The sequence below is a fragment of the Zophobas morio genome, unplaced genomic scaffold (genome assembly GCF_036711695.1).
Source record: "Zophobas morio isolate AGI-343-1 ecotype UQ-CSIRO unplaced genomic scaffold, CSIRO_AGI_Zmor_V1 ptg000012l, whole genome shotgun sequence".
NCBI lineage: Eukaryota > Metazoa > Arthropoda > Insecta > Coleoptera > Tenebrionidae > Zophobas > Zophobas morio.
The window spans coordinates 21,050,616-21,067,385 of record NW_026972117.1 but is presented as its reverse complement, the minus strand read 5'-3'; the positions used below and the strand labels follow the sequence as shown (position 1 = coordinate 21,067,385).

Here is a 16,770-nt window from a genome sequence, read left to right as displayed (position 1 = left end):
TTAAACCTAAATTTTAATCACTGACAGCTAACAACGGGGAAATGTTAAAAGTATGCATTAATAAAACACATGCGTTTTTCGCTATATTATCTGTTATAGAGGCAACGCCAACTCGATGACTTTTTACTTCCCGAGCGTAAGCAAAGGAAGTATGGTAATCGAGTCCGTCGGCCGACTCTCTACTTTTACGTGTTCTCGATCTTTCATGACCCCTAGAAGACGAAGAAATAGGTCTCCCATTCCCGTCTGTCTGTCCGTCTCTCCGTCTGTCCGTCTGTCCGTCCGTCTGTCCCGAATTTTTATTAGACAGATAATCTCCGAAAGTACTGGACCGATTGTTGTGAAATTTTGTAGTTATATTAGGAATATCATGTAGAACGCTAACCAAAATTTGTCTAATAATCCCCACCACTAATGTGATGACGTCACTTCAAAATTGTACATAGTAAACGTCCAGATTTTTGGAAAAAAAATCAAAATTATAAAACAACATTTTGCAATTTAATTTTGAATCTGCTAATCCGAATGTTTTAAAATGTTGCAGATGTTTTAAGGCTATAAAGAGCATCATAAATCTTTACTCAAAATATATTTGGTTATCCCCTCCAAAAACTTGATGACGTCAGCTCAAAAGTTTGCCAAATAAATCCAATGTAAAATGTACAAAATATGATGAGTCTGTGTTTGTGATATATCACTTCATTCATATTTTTTGGATTTGCATATACAGGGTGACTCAAAAAAATTAATGAATGCGTAAATTTATTTTACTGATTTACTCAGGAACTACAAAACCGAATGCTTTGAAATCTTGAAGGTGTTTTAAAGTTATCATAAGCATGGTAAGTTTTTGATCAAAATGTATTTGCTCATCCCTCCTAAAAAATTTATGACGTCACCACAAAATTTTTCCGAATAAATCCTATCTAAAATGTACAAAATATGGTGAGTCTCTTCTTGTCATTTATCATTCTATTCAATTTTTTTCGATTTCCATATACAGGGTGACTCAAAAAAATTAATAAATGCGTGAATTTATTTTATTGATTTAATCAGGAACTACAAAAACGAATGCTTTGAAATCTTGCAGATGTTTTAAGGTTATAAAGAGCATATTAAATGTTTAGTCAAAATATTTTTGCTTATCCCCTCCAAAAAATTGATGACATCAGCTAAAATTTGCCGAATAAATCCTATCTAAACTGTACAAAATATGATGAGTCTGTACTTGTAATTTATCGCTCCATTCATATTTTTTTGGATTTGCATATACAGGGTGACTCAAAAAAATTAATGAATGCGTAAATTTATTTTATTGATTTACTCAGGAACTACAAAACCGAATGCTTTGAAATCTCGAAGGTGTTTTAAAGTTATCATAAGTATGGTAAGTTTTTCATCAAAATGTATTTGCTCATCCCCCCTAAAAAATTTATGACGTTACCACAAAATTTTGCTAAATAAATCCTATCTAAAATATACAAAATATGATGAGTCTTTTCTTGTGATTTATCATTCCATTCATAGTTTTTGGATTTGCATATACAGAGTGACCCAAAAAAATTAATGAATGGGTAAATGTATTTTATTGATTTAATCAGGAACTCCAGAACCGAATGTTTTCAAATCTTGCAAATGTTTTAAGGTTATAAAGAACATAATAAATTTTTAGTCAAAATATATTTGGTCATCTTCTACAAAAAACTGATGACGTCAGCTCAAAAGTTTGCCGAATAAATCCTATCTAGAATATACAAAATATGATGAGTCTGTACTTGTAATTTATCATTCCATTCATATTTTTTGAATTTGCATATACCGAGTGACTCAAAAAAAATAATGAAATCTACTGCAAAAAAAACATAATAGACATGCAGTCGTTTCGTTTCCGACAGCGAGGGAAGTACACCCGCATTCTGTTATGAGTGGAATTAAATTGTTAATTATTTTTTAAATGATTTTCATTTGTTGATCACATTTTTTCAACTATAATTAATTTCAGAACAATTGCTTATTATATTACATTCCTACAATAAATCGCCAAATTAAATTCGATAAAGTTCAATTAATTATCACAATTTTTACGTATATTTTACAGCGTGATTAACAATAAAACATGTGCTTATGATTTTATTCATTACAGAAATCTATTTTATGACTTGTGTAAAAGTCTACTTAAATACACTTGATCACTTGGTACAAACTTGTAATAACAACGAAGTACATAATATGTACATCCAAAAACATCATACATCGTATCACAAAGTACGTGAACACAAAGTTATAATAAGATATCATCTTTATTTTAAACAATTCTAGATATGTACTCTGGGCCTGACGTACCTAGAAATTTGAAATTTTTAACTAATTTAAACAATTTTCGACAATTCTATGGTAACTTTCAAAAGCTTAACTATTAAAATAAACAAGATATGTTATTTACCAAAATCAGTTTTATCTTAGCAGGTACTAGCCCCGCCCACCCACCTTCTCTTTTCTTAGAGGGTATGTCATTTGCCAAAATCAGTTTTATCTTAGCAAGTATTGATGATTAACTTTTACAAAAAATAATCAAAATTTGGAAATACTACGAGTTTGCTTATAAGCACAAGGTAGGAATTTTGAACATCTTCTCTTGTGTTCAGTTGGTTCATGCTTTAATGGATTTTTCGTTTGTTGGTTTTATTTTTGTTTATGATTTATAAATGTCTTATTAAATATTTTTTTTTTATTAAAATTTATAATGTGATGACGTCACCTTAAAATTTTGCGTAGTGAATATTATTTAAATTTTACAAAATATCATAGTCCTACATTTATAGAGTATTATTTCGTCTGATTATTATTTACCCTAAACATCCAGATTTTTGGAAAAAAAAAAATCAATATTGCGGTCCAACATTTTAGAATTTACCTCTAAACTGTAAAACCGAATGCTCTGAAATCTTGCAAACGTTTTAAGGTTATCATAAGCATGATATATCGTTGATTAAAATTTATCCGTTTACCTTCCCAAAAACTTGATTACGTCAACTGAAAATTTTGGCGAATAAATCCTAAAATGTGTAAAATATTATAAATTTATACTTGTGGTTTATCCATGGATTGATAGTTTTGTTAATCACTTACACATTTATCACTGAGTCAAAAAAAAAATGAATGAGGCAATTTATTTTACTGATTAAAGCAAGAAAAACTCAACTCTAGTTTCTCGAAAATTTGTGAATACAGTACTGTTATTATTAGTATTACACTGCATCTATCCAAAGTGATATACGTGTCTTTACTAAAATGTTGATGGGGTCATTACAAAATTTTGTAACGGAAAAATTCACTTGAAACGTACCCATCGCATACTTTTTACCTTTATTCTAAATCACACACATATCTTTATTTTAACTAATAGAAGTTATCATAAAAAAATAGAACTTGGAAAATCAAATAAAATGTTTACTTCTTTTACTCCTACTCCTTTTGGTAGATAGTGAATTTGTTGAAATTGACTATCAAAGACTATTTGTGAACATATAGTGGACTTTTTGCAAAAATAATTTTTATTCAAAACGCAATTTTTGTACTTTTATGTGCTTTGAATTAGCAACTATTAATAATTCCGTCACAGTGTTCTTCGTGTAAAACTGATCTTTGTGCCCTCAACACAGTGTACACCTCGCTTTCGGTCTCAGCAATCTCACTCAAATGCAACTTTTGAATTTTTTCTTTCAGACTAAAAAAGAAAAAAGGCGGTTTCTTCACTTCCATCACATCCCTTCAAAAGAACAGCGCCAAATACAGCACCAAACGCGAACAACTCGACGAGAAATCGACGGGCGCCCGCAACGACTACCTCTTGTGCCTGGCGGCGGCGAACGCCCACCAGAACCGCTACTTCCTGGTGGACATGCAGCTGTGCATGAACTCCATGGAGAGCGGCGTCTTCGACAAAGTGGCCGAATACCTCTCGTTGATGGGCCGCACCGAACTTCTGACCTGTTCGGCGTGGCAGAACTCCTTCACCAACATTAGGGACCAGGCAAAACAGCTGACGAGAGAGTACAACATACAGTGCTGCTATTTGTACTATCCGGTACTAAAACAGCACATACAGTACCCCTTCGAATCGTGTGATAACGACCCCGTAGAGACCATCACGGCCGAACACGATTCCGCGGCGGCGACGCTGAGCAAGGAGGCGAGGAGGTGGGCCACGAGGATAGCGAGGGAGAATAATGTGATCAGGGAAAGTGTGAAGAAATTGCAGATTTATAATGCGCTCAGAGAGTCTGGACAAAAGGTAGGCTCATTTACAAGTTATGGATCGCTTCATTGTGGAGGTTATTTTTGGCAATTTTGTTGAATGTAGCCTTCAAGTCTACAAAATTCGCTTATAACTTCTTCCATGACTTTTATTTTCTTGTTTCAAAGCTTATTCTAGATCGTCGGGTCGTTGTTGACTTTTATCTAAAGAGTTCTCGGTTACAGTGGAATTATTTCTCTACTTTCAACTTTAGTTTGTCTTGAAACTTATTGGTATAATTCGGTTGAACTTTATAGTTCTGACAAGTTCTGAATGAACGACGTGTCGCTCTTGGTCAGAGACCTTTCAGGTTTATTATCGTGTGATTCAAATATTCTGGATTTTCAGGAATACCAATTTTTTTTTCCCAATAAATATCTACATCACCCAATTGATACCTAAAAACAAACCTAATTTACAGCAATTTTTGCAGATATACAGACAAATTTATAAAATTAAACAATTATGAAAAACTAAACTAAAAATTATGTAACGGGTAATCTGTTTTATGATAGAGCAAATTATATAAAAATTTGATTCTTATACAGTTCTGTCCAGTCTGTATTGTCTGTATTATTTGTATGTCATAAAATATATGTCAAAATACGCAAAATTTTTACTAAATATGCACCGTACTATGCACATATATGCGAAGAAAGAACCATAACCAACAAATTAAAAACACGAGAAGTGTGTGTAGAAATAATTACAGTTATTAATTGCTTACAACCAGAGTTAGGCACTGCCGAAGTGATGCGCAATCAACCAGACAAATATTAAAAACGACAGCGCGACGTCAGGCGATAAATTTGGCTGACCGACTATGCAGTCTCAACTACGTCTCAATCTCAGTGGCGTTTGATGCAAATCGGGGTTTACTAGTCAAGATCATCACGAAAATTGTGATGTTGAACAGTCATTTTGAATTTTTAAAGCATTTTAACATCTAGGAGAACTCGTATAACTGAGGAAAACCGAGAAAAGTGGTAATTGTTATTAAGAATTCACGAAGTTGTAGGCCACGACTGCAATAGCGCTGGCGATCGGACGGCAATGGCCGAAGTCTGCTTATACTATACTTTTACATATACCATAAATACGCTATAAACTACACATTTTTTTTGCTGTTACAATTCATAATCAGACGTTTTCCCAAATTTTCCATTGTAAAATTATGTCTTCTATCTGTCAGTAACTTCATTACTATCTCAACAAATCTAATTGGTGTGTACTTTAACGCACTAATAGTGTCAGGACCTAATTCTGCTTTAATATCTAATGATTCGCCACTTAAAATTAAACTGATGTTTTCTAGGATCTTGTAATCAGCATTTTTATTAATTACCTCTTTTACATTTTTATTTACAGAATCACCTATTTTATTTTTTTTAAGATTTGTTTTTTAATTTGATGATACTGCATTCACATCTGAAAATTCTAAATTTAAATTTTTTATTATAATTTAATTTATTAAGTGGTTCAGGTGTACTAGACGCAAACATTTAGTGCGTTTATGGCTTTGACGTTTAAAGTACTTTAAAGCCAATCCTTCATAAAACTTAGCAAATGCCACGTGCCAGGGACGGAAAAGCTCTTTTCAGGTACGTCATCAGTAAGCGAATTTAAGACATCCGACTGTGACGACCTATTGAATTATAATGGGAGTTAAATTGATGTGAAGCCATAAACACGCTAAATGTTTGCGTCTAGTATAGCAGTGGAATACTTGGCAACTTTTCTTTATATATTTGTAGCCTCAAAGGTGAACAACATTAAGAAGAAAGAAATTCATGAAATATATCATATATAAATATATCATCAATAAAACTTAATACAGTCAGATGGTTGATTTTTTCTAATTGTTTGAATACAACTAAACAAGATTTACTAGACTTTTTATCACTTAAATAACCTACCTGTAGATTGGCAATATAACGCCCACAAGCATCAGAAGTTTCGTCTACTACAAAATGTATAAATTGGTTTTTTACTATTCTTTAATACAGTAGAACTCCTCTATAACCTAACCAGTCCCGGTTATCGCGAAAAATCGGCTATAACCAGTAAATCTCTTCGATCCTTGACGTTTATATATTACTCTGTGTAAAAATATCACTTTTTAACGAGTAGCTTTTAATAACAGATCTGATATAACGAAAAAATGTTTCGCCCCAGATCGGTTATACCTACTTACAACGAATGAAATTCTTGAAAATTATTATAATATTCGTAGAATACTGTGTTTATACTATTTTATTCTTTCACTCTACAACCACAGTCGAAGTTTTGATTATTTTATTAGTTACATGTGAAAATTATGTCGTTTTTAAAGAAAATCCATAAAAGAAAAATTACAAAAAATAACCAAATGTGAAAGTGGCAAAAAACAAAGTTCGACCTTAGCAACAAAAAAAAAATAAATAAAAACAAAATTGTCAATGCATCCAATGAATTTTCTAAAAAGTTAAAAAACTTTGTTCAACGAAGAATCCTAAACTCTATAAAGCCGTTCTCAAATGGTTTAGAACCAACTGTGAAGTGTTTTTATGTTAAAATATAAATATTCGTCATTTTTTGTTGGTGGGTATTTATAGTCCAGATCACGACAAACTTTTTGATCGTCAGTGCATTTAGAAAATGCACTTGCCATGTTTAAAGTTAACAATAATGATCAAAAATAAACGATAATAAGAGTTTTTTTTATTTTAAAATTATTGGCTATTTTTTTTTATTGAATAATAAAAATGTGTGTTTTGTTCATTTTCGATCACTTTTTAGATAAAAAGTTGTATTCTAAAGCTTTGGAATGTTTTTTTCCTGCGTTGTTTTTTACGAATCTCGCTGATACCGAATGAATCCAAAGGTCCCTTGAGTTCTCGTTATATAGGGGTTCTACTGTATTAGAAATAATGTAAATATCTGGTGCATAGTTTTTTCTCAGCATACGGATATAACATTTTTACAATATTTTTTCTGAAAACGCTTTGAAACAAAGGCCTTCTAATTTTTTAGGGGGAATATTTGCACTTAGCATCGCTTTATATAAATGTGTATTAAATACTTGCTGCTCATTTTCTTTGAAGTTCCGGGAAAAGATTGTTTCAAGAAAAGATTTTGACACTTCCTTTTATAAAGTTGTGTTGAAACATGTGATATTTAGAACTTGCACTCACATGTTGTCTAAAAATTACATATTTTTATTTTAAAACAAAAAAACAGTCGTATTAAAAAATATGCAACATAAATTAAAAAAAAAACACTTACAGTTTTACCACATGCTTTGCAGAAAACATTTTCGTCAGTTGAAATAAGTTCAAGATAATATTTTATCCATGAATTTATTAAAGTTGTTGTCACTTTGGGTCTTTTTCACAAAATTTACTACCACCAGCCGTCTTCAGTATCTAGTTAGAATGAATTAGAAATATTTTTTCAAATTATTCTCCCCATCTTTACTTGCCAATATCAGGTATAATAGTATATTTATTATGCGACAAGTGATTTCAACGTTAAGAGTTTTTTTTTTAACGAGCGAAGCGAGGTAATGTCAAAATAACGCATTTCAATGTCATGAGTAGAAAATAGTATATTATTAGCCAAGGTTGCAAAGCCAAGCATTCTACACCGAGCGCAAATTTAGAACCCGAGACGCGCAGCGTCGAGGGCTCTGAAGCGCGAGGTCTAGAAGTGGCTTTACAACCGTGGTTAATATACTATTTTTTTCACTAGCAGCCTGGACGCATGCAAATGTCGACTCATTTAGTGGTAGCAAATTCAACTTTTGCTACCACGGGTTCAAAAAGAAAAATTGAGGTTATGTACGCAATGTTTGATGTGATTATTTCTTAAAAAATGAACAAATGTGTGCTACAAACATTACTTGAGTATACGCATGGTAGTTGGTAGACGGTGGAAGATAAAATGATTAACTCAGCGACAAGTATAAACGGTTTTCTTTGTGTTGAAGATTTAGATCAAGTTTGATTAGAAATCAAAACAAAATCATGTTGCGTCAAAAAATTGAACGTTTATTTTTCAGTTTATTGTCTTATGGTTTCTACTAGTGAAAAAAATAGTATATTAACCACGGTTGCAAAGCCACTTCTAGACCTCGCACTTAGAGCCGTCGACGCTGCGCGTCTCGGTTTCTAATTTGCGCTCGGTCTAGAATGCTTGGCTCTGCAACCTTGGCTAATAATATACTATTTTTCACTAGTAGAAACCATAAGACAATAAATTGAAAAAATAAACGTTCAATTTTTTGACGCAACATGATTTTGTTTTGATCTCTAATCAAACTTAGGGCCGAATTCTGTAAAGTATAAAGGCACTTTGGTAAAAGGATTGTCCTTTACATAAAGATATTCCTATTATCTAAAACGTAAAGGACCCTTATAGATCCGTTGCATAAAGGTGAAGTTCTTTATAGTTTCCCTTGTGCAACGTATGGTCATATGTGTCATTTTATGCAAATTATCTGTCAGTTTCATTAGTTTTAATAGTGACTGTTTCTAAATAAAAGGGAAGACATGGAGAATCTGTGATTATTTATCCTAGAGGAATTACAATAAAGGTATATATGAGTCAGAACAATGATGTCTTTGTCCAGTTTTATAATTTCATGGTTTAAATTTGTTAATGTTAGCAAAAAGCACTAAAAATCGTCATATTAAAGTTAATTAAGCCCAATTTGGTGGAAATACAAATACTTTTACGATACTCCAAATAGACTGGTAACTAATAAACAACTTTGCAAAAACAACTCCTGTGGAGGAGTCTTTACTTATAAAAGACCAAAAAATCCATTAAAGGCCAGACTCCCTTGACCAGTTGCCACTCCAGTGTGTTGGTACATAAGGGGCCGGTGCTGATATCTCCAAAAACGTACATGATTTCATAAAATGTTTATTTTTTTTTTAAGTTTTTTAAATGTGTTACCATCATCACGAACCAACCTACGAGCAAATAACTAATACTTTTAGTGTATGTCAGGCACAAAGACCACGACAAGAATTTCATATCTCATAAATTAACAAAAGTTAAGTTTAAAAATCTCCCCAGCCCGTCACACCAACCATACCCATATTGTGAAAATTTGAGGTTATGTACAATAGATTCCGTCTCTCTTGACACAATGATAAACGCATGCGTTCCTTTTCTAAAAGCGTATACTATCGTAGTAAAAACATCCGTTCGTTCCTTTACATAAAGTCGAACGGACGCACAAGGATTCACTTTCACATTTCCTTTACGCTAATGCCTTTAACAAACGGATCCCTTATTAAAAGGTTAAGTTACAGAATTCGGCCCTTAGATTAAGGGCCGAATTCTGTAACTTAACCTTTTAATAAGGGATCCGTTTGTTAAAGGCATTAGCGTAAAGGAAATGTGAAAGTGAATCCTTTAATATCTTATCCTCTATTGCATCCGTTGGGGAGAAACTTGTGCGTCAGTTCGACTTTATGTAAAGGAACGAACGGATGTTTTTACTACGATAGTATATACTTTTAGAAAAGGAACGCTTGCGTTTACCATTGTGTCGAGAGAGATGGAATCTATTGTATATAACCTCAAATTTTCACAATGTCAGTATGGTTGGTGTGACGGGCTCGGGAGATTTTTAAACTTAGCTTTTTTTAATGAATGAGATATGAAATTCTTGTCGTGGTCTTTGTGCCTGACATATAGTAAAAATATTATTTATTTATGATGGTAACATTAAAAAAAATTAAACATTTTATGAAATCATGCACATTTTTTGAGATATCAGCACTGGCCTCTTATGCCAGTGTGGTCAGTGGAGTCTGACCATTAATGGATCTTTTGGGCTTTTTTAATTGAAGACCCCTTCAAAGGAGTTGTTTTTGCAAAGTTGTATATTAGTTACCAATCTATTTGGGGTATCGTAAAAGTATTTCTATTTGCACCAAATTGGGCTTAATTAACTTTAATACGACGATTTTTAGTGCTAATATTAACAAATTTAAACGATAAAATTATAAAACTGGACAAAGACATCATTGTTCTGACTCATATATACCTTTATTGTAATTCCTTTAAGATAAATAATCACAGATTCTCCATTTCTTCCCTTTTATTTAGAAACGGCCACTATTAAAACTAATGAAACTGACAGATAATTTGCATAAAGTGACACATATGACCATACGTTGCATAAGGGAAACTATAAAGGACTTCACCTTTATCCAACGGATCTATAAGGGTCCTTTACGTTTTAGAGAATAGGAATATCTTTATGTAAAGGACAATCCTTTTACCAAAGTGCCTTTATACTTTACAGAATTCGGCCCTTAGGCCCGAATTCTGTAACTTAACCTTTTAATAAGGGATCCGTTTGTTAAAGGCTTTATCGTAGGTAAAGGAAATGTGAAAGTGAATCCTTGTGCGTCAGTTCGACTTTATGTAAAGGAACGAACGGATGTTTTTACTACGATAGTATACGCTTTTAGAAAAGGAACGCTTGCGTTTATCATTGTGTCAAGAGAGACGGAATCAAATTTTCATAATATCGGCTACTGTGATATCGGTATGGTTGGTGCGACGGGCTGGGGAGATTTTTAAACTTAAATTTTGTTAATTTATGAGATATGAAATTCTTGTCGTGGTCTTTGTGCTTGACATATAGTAAAAGTATTATTTATTTGCTCGTATGTTGGTTCGTGATGTTGGTAACACATTAAAAACTTAAAAAAAAATAATAAACACTTTATGAAATCATGTACATTTTTGGAGATATCAGCACTGGCCCCTTATGTACCAACACACTGGAGTGGCAACTGCTCAGGGGAGTCTGGCCTTTAATGGATTTTTTGGTCTTTTTTTTAAGTAAAGACTCCTCCAAAGGAATTGTTTTTGCAAAGTTGTTGTATTGTAATTCCTCTAGGATAAATAATCATAGATTCTCCATTTCTTCCCTTTTATTTAGAAACGGTCACCACATAAAGCTAATGAAACTGACAGATAATTTGCATAAAGTGACACATATGACCATACGTTGTACAAGGGAAACTATAAAGGACTTCACCTTTATGCAACGGATCTATAAGGGTCCTATCTTTATATAAAGGACAATCCTTTTACCAAAGTGCCTTTATACTTTACAGAATTCGGCCCTTATTCATTTTTTAAGAAATAATCACATCAAGTATTCCGTGCATAACCTCAATCTTCTTTTTGAACCCGTGGTCGCAAAAGTTGAATTTGCTACCTCTAAATGAGTCGACATTTGCATGCTTCATGGCTGCTAGTGAAAAATAGTATATTATTAGCCAAGGTTGCAGAGCCAAGCATTCTAGACCGAGCGCAAATTAGAACCCGAGACGCGCAGCGTCGAGGGCTCTGAAGCGCGAGGTCTAGAAGTGGCTTTGCAACCGTGGTTAATATACTATTTTTTCACTAGTAGAAACCATAAGACAATAAACTGAAAAAATAAACGTTCAATTTTTTGACGCAACATGATTTTGTTTTGATTTCTAATCAAACTTAATCTAAATCTTCAACACAAAGAAAACCGTTTATACTTGTCGCTGAGTTAATCATTTTATCTTCTACCGTCTACCAACTACCATGCGTATACTCAAGTAATGTTTGTAGAACACATTTATTAATTTTTTAAAAAATAATCACATCAAACATTGCGTACATAACCTCAATTTTTCTTTTTGAACCGGTGGTCGCAAAAGTTGAATTTGCTACCTCTAAATGAGTCGACATTTGCATGCGTCATGGCTGCTAGTGAAAAAAATACTATATGTTCCAGTCGACATGTACCTAGTTAAACTTTTATGACTTAAGACAAACACCTTTAAAAATCCAACGGGCTAATGTAAACTGTAACAAAAAAATTTTTAGACACATTTATTTAGATGCTCTTAAATTTTCCCCAAATGGAAATCATAAACAAATTTTGTTGCCTTCTAATTCATTTATGGCTGTAAGAAGTGCTGACCATGACAATAGCAGACCTAACTTCGGATTTTGGGAATATTTTAGGAAAAGATGTAGTTTCATATATTGTTCTCAAACCGACAAAATATGCAATAAATTAATCTACGTCTACCAATTTAAAAATAGAAGAATCCAAATAAATATATACTAAAGCATTTTTTTGCGATATCACAAATGCTGGATATACTGTATATTATTAAAGTACATTAAGTACGGTGATTCTTCAATGGTGTCGAAAATGTCTGGATAGGGGTCGATTATCCCCACATTAATTTTAATATTGAAGGAATTTTTCAGACCTCTTAAGTTCTCTAAGCAGCTCAAATTCACTTGATTATATTTCAGGAACACTCTGTATTTAAATTTAAATGTAGGTCTACTTAATCTAAAATACAATGATCTTGAAGTCCTTTTACACACTTTCTGTACAGAAAATCCGTAGATTTGATTTTGATTCGTCTTTGTCAAAGAACGACGGTTTTCAGTTTAAAAACACAGATGTAAATTATTGTTATTCTTGTTACCAGTACCTAAAATACAGTTTTTGCGGACAAATCGTTGACGTTTGCGGACGAGGCGTAACCGAGTCCAGAATAGCAGATGAGTCTGCAAAAACCTTTTTACATCCAAAAGCTACCAAAAACAGCGACAATTATTTCGCAAAAACTGTATTTTATAATTTTTTGGAGTCCGAAAAAGACTCATTTTACGGACTTAAATGACTCCGTAAAATAGCTAGGAGCGTAATTTTTCGTACCGACTGTATTTTTTGGACTAATACCAACGGTTTTTATTTTATCTATTTATTGACTTTTTTTTTAGAAAAAACAACTACTAAAAACTTGCACAAGCAAACCTTAATTTATATTAAATCAACATAATTTTCATATTCTTTTTTTTTTCTCTCAGAATTTCCATTCACAACTTGTGCTGCTAAACTTCGTGGCGTTGGTGCAGAATTAAAAATTGTATTTGCTGCGTCTAGCTGGTTATAGGTCATATACGAAAATAGGGCTTTTACGATTTTGACTTTTCCAAACCATTTGTTTGCGAAGAAAGGGCTAATACGGACCTCTAAATCTATAAAACACAACAAAGAGCCTAAGTTTGGTGTGATCTCATAAATTTGCGTCTAATAAGTTGCATATTTTATTGAAAAGAATGGCGAAGGAGTCAAAAGTCGTAAAACAACTATTTTCGTGGATGATCTACACTTAATTACTTACTTACATAATCATCTATGTACCAGCCAGCTAAATTTGACGATCGCCAGACGCCAGCCTCCATGACGTTTTAACGCCATCAAATCTCCATCGACATCTACTAATAATGTGACCGAACTTCTTTGGAAACAATGTCCTGTAAATTCTTTGACGTTCGACAAATTTTTAGAAACTGCTATTTCTTGAAGTGTAGATCCCATTTTATGGATCCCACAACCTGATTACTGCCATTTTAGTGGAATAAAAAATATTTTATTACTTGTTTCCTTTGTACGAAGAACAGCATATTTTCTATAATCTTATACATAATTTCCTGTTATAGAATATGTTTTTTTAATTTTGTTGTCTAGTATTAGAGAAAAAAAAATTCATTTGTTGATAATAATCTTCAAATCTTTTTGTAATTTCTGGTAGATTAGAAGGAAAATAGTTCTTCTTCTTCAAACATTTTAAACAAACAATAAGCACGCTGCACTGAAATCATTATTTGGGGAAAATTTCTTAGACAACAGTGAAATTAAAAAAAATCACAACTCGGTCGTGACATTTTATGATAACACGAATAGTGTCAATTAAATTATTGTAATTTAAATTTCTTTTATAATTTCTTGCAGTCCAGTCGAATGAAATATACTGTATGATATACGCATGAAGTCCTCTGGGCTCAGAAACTCTCGACCAACAACATACCTCATTCGTTCGAAATATTGTATCCTCTGTCCTCCATAGTATAGACAATTATTTTGGTAACGATATCTAAAACAAAGTCGATAAAAGTTAATTTACAGTCAAAAGTAATTCTTAAATCATTTTGTTCTATGGAATAAACAAAATCTAAAGTATTTAACTTTCTTGAAAGCCGACGTTTTTACAGTCAGATTTATTTAAGACAATACAGTTGAGAATACACCATTAAGCCACTGAATTCAACTCCTTCTGCAACAAAATACAATCCCTAAATGACTTTATAACGGACTTATGATGTTACGTTGATCGGTGATAAAGTCGGCGTGGGTAAAACTCAATTTATTTCTTAATAATTCGAATTACACGACTAACTACTACAGCGATTATGAACAGAATAACTCCGTGGTTCACTCAACTTGACTTGCTGACTGGACTGGCTGAATTTGCTGAATAATCCTCGTTCTCTCGATGGATCCAGAACGCCGCTTCGAGGGTTTTCTGAGTTCGTCGCGACATCCGCTTCCAGGTTTTCCTTTAACGAACGCCGCGTCGCCCGGCCGATGAGTCATACTAGAACACACATAGGCGTCGTACCGGGGCGGCGTATGGGTTTATTTCGTAACAACATTTTGAGCTCTTCTGCAAATACGAGCTTTTGCAACATGAAACATTGTCTACAATGTCATTTATAAATAATAAAAACAACAAAGGTCCAAAATTTGACCGTTGGGGAACACCTGATGCGGCAGTAAAAAGATATGAAACCTATTTAGACATCTCACACGCCAACTTCATTACAAGAGACATTATTTAAACAAATCAATAAGTGGTGGTAATAATCAAATCATTCCAGTTTTGTTAACAAGATAAAATGTTGACTTTTGTCAAAATTTGTGGGAATAGTTAGATTACATTGATTTGGATTTGCTTATTTCATTAGAAGTTTTAAGAATATTTTACTCGGAAATATGTTAGGAGTTAATGAAATTATTTGTGAAAACAACGGTTAGACTGCAGTGGCAAATTCACAGCAGGATCATAATTAATATAAACAGTGTAGTGCATGACCATTACATTTCATAATACCCGCTTGCGTGTGTCGTGAACAGTTAACCCATTGTTGAGAACTCACTGTTTCATTCATAAATAAATAAACCCGGAAGAGCTCCCCAGTCGGGGACGAAACGTCGTTAAACGAGTATTTTATTCAGTCTCGACCGATCCTCGCTAAACTTGACGAAATAAATTTGTAAACGGACTTGAAACTCTCGGCAAATGTATAGTTTAAGAGTGTTTACCTTAGAAAGTGGACGAAACATTGTTAACCCGGTTGAAGTCGTAAAGTAAAGTTAGTTGGATTAAGTTTTCCCTGCATGTTTGATCATGAATACTTGCTGCAACATATACAGGGTGTTTTAATGAAAAATAGCCACCCTAAATAACTTGAAATCGTTTAATTTTAAGAAAAATACAAAAATACTACCATTCAAAAACTTCGGTGTATCCTTGTCGAATGGTAATTGTGATTTCTACTCAGTGTTTTTTTACGTTGTTCGGTGAATCATAAATGAACAATTTCCTGAAATCCTAATTATAAAGTCTATTAAAAATGAAACCAACAGACCTTTCAAAATGTTCAGGGTTTAATCGTTTTTCACCTCGGATGAAAATAACATTCTCTGGCTCTTTAATTATTTTAATTATGAAATCTGTCTGCGAGAGAAAAAATATTGATCACTCATTCGTTTTTCTGAATTAGAGGTACCGGTAAATAAAAATTGCACATCAGCAGACTGACCAATTTAAACAGTTTAGAGTTACGTCGTCCGTAGAGAGTAAAAATAGAATAGAATAAATATATAAATATCAGCACAATAGGTATTTCTGTTAGCACACGGTACCCTAAATTTCAAAAAATTTGTAGTATAACTGAAAACAGTGGTGAAAACCGCTTTCCGAAATTTCTATAAATAATCGAGATATTGATTTTTAAAAATTCGTGATGAAAAAGTAAAACTATCTGATTGATAATAATAAAAATAACTTCGAAGTAAATATTGTATCGACATGTCGGAGTGATTAATTTTAATCCCTAAATATATCAACTGTCTAACAGACAGAGCAGAAATTTACTATCACCGTTCTTTAATATTTTATTTGCTCTCGAAAATTCTCCACCATTATTTTAAACGGATTTTAACTTGGTTTACTCATCTGTGAAAGTTAAACCTTGACCCTGTTCCACCGCAACTCGTAAAAATTCGAAACTGTCAAACGTAGAGGCAGAGCAAAGTTCTAAATGAGTGGGATGAGTTAGTAATTTAGGGAAAAGCGAGACTTTAGAGAGTAGCAATACCGGAATACCTTTCAAAGTCTCTTAATTGCTTCTGGATATAGTTAAAGAGCTTAAATGAGCCATCTTGATGGCACGTCGCATTTGCCATTTCCGCAAAACCTAATTTCTTATCTTGACTAATTGTAAGCCAGTTTTACGGTTGAAATCATCGAAACAATTATCAATTATTATTAATCTTTGAGACAATAGAAATTGCGGTTAGTTACACTTTTACACCCAATACGGGCGATTAAAATAAT

At 32.9% G+C, this 16,770-nt stretch overlaps 1 protein-coding gene across 3 annotated transcripts in view; it reads left to right on the top strand.

The window, feature by feature from the left end:
• The window catches only part of LOC135128015 (protein nervous wreck-like), an 81,964-nt gene that overhangs the window by 31,413 nt on the left and 33,781 nt on the right, over positions 1-16,770 (top strand). For all 3 annotated transcript variants that reach the window (XM_064054798.1, XM_064054797.1, XM_064054796.1), the window contains exon 6: positions 3,727-4,294. In XM_064054798.1, coding sequence (XP_063910868.1) covers positions 3,727-4,294 — 568 coding nt within the window. The remainder of the gene's footprint in view (positions 1-3,726; positions 4,295-16,770) is intronic.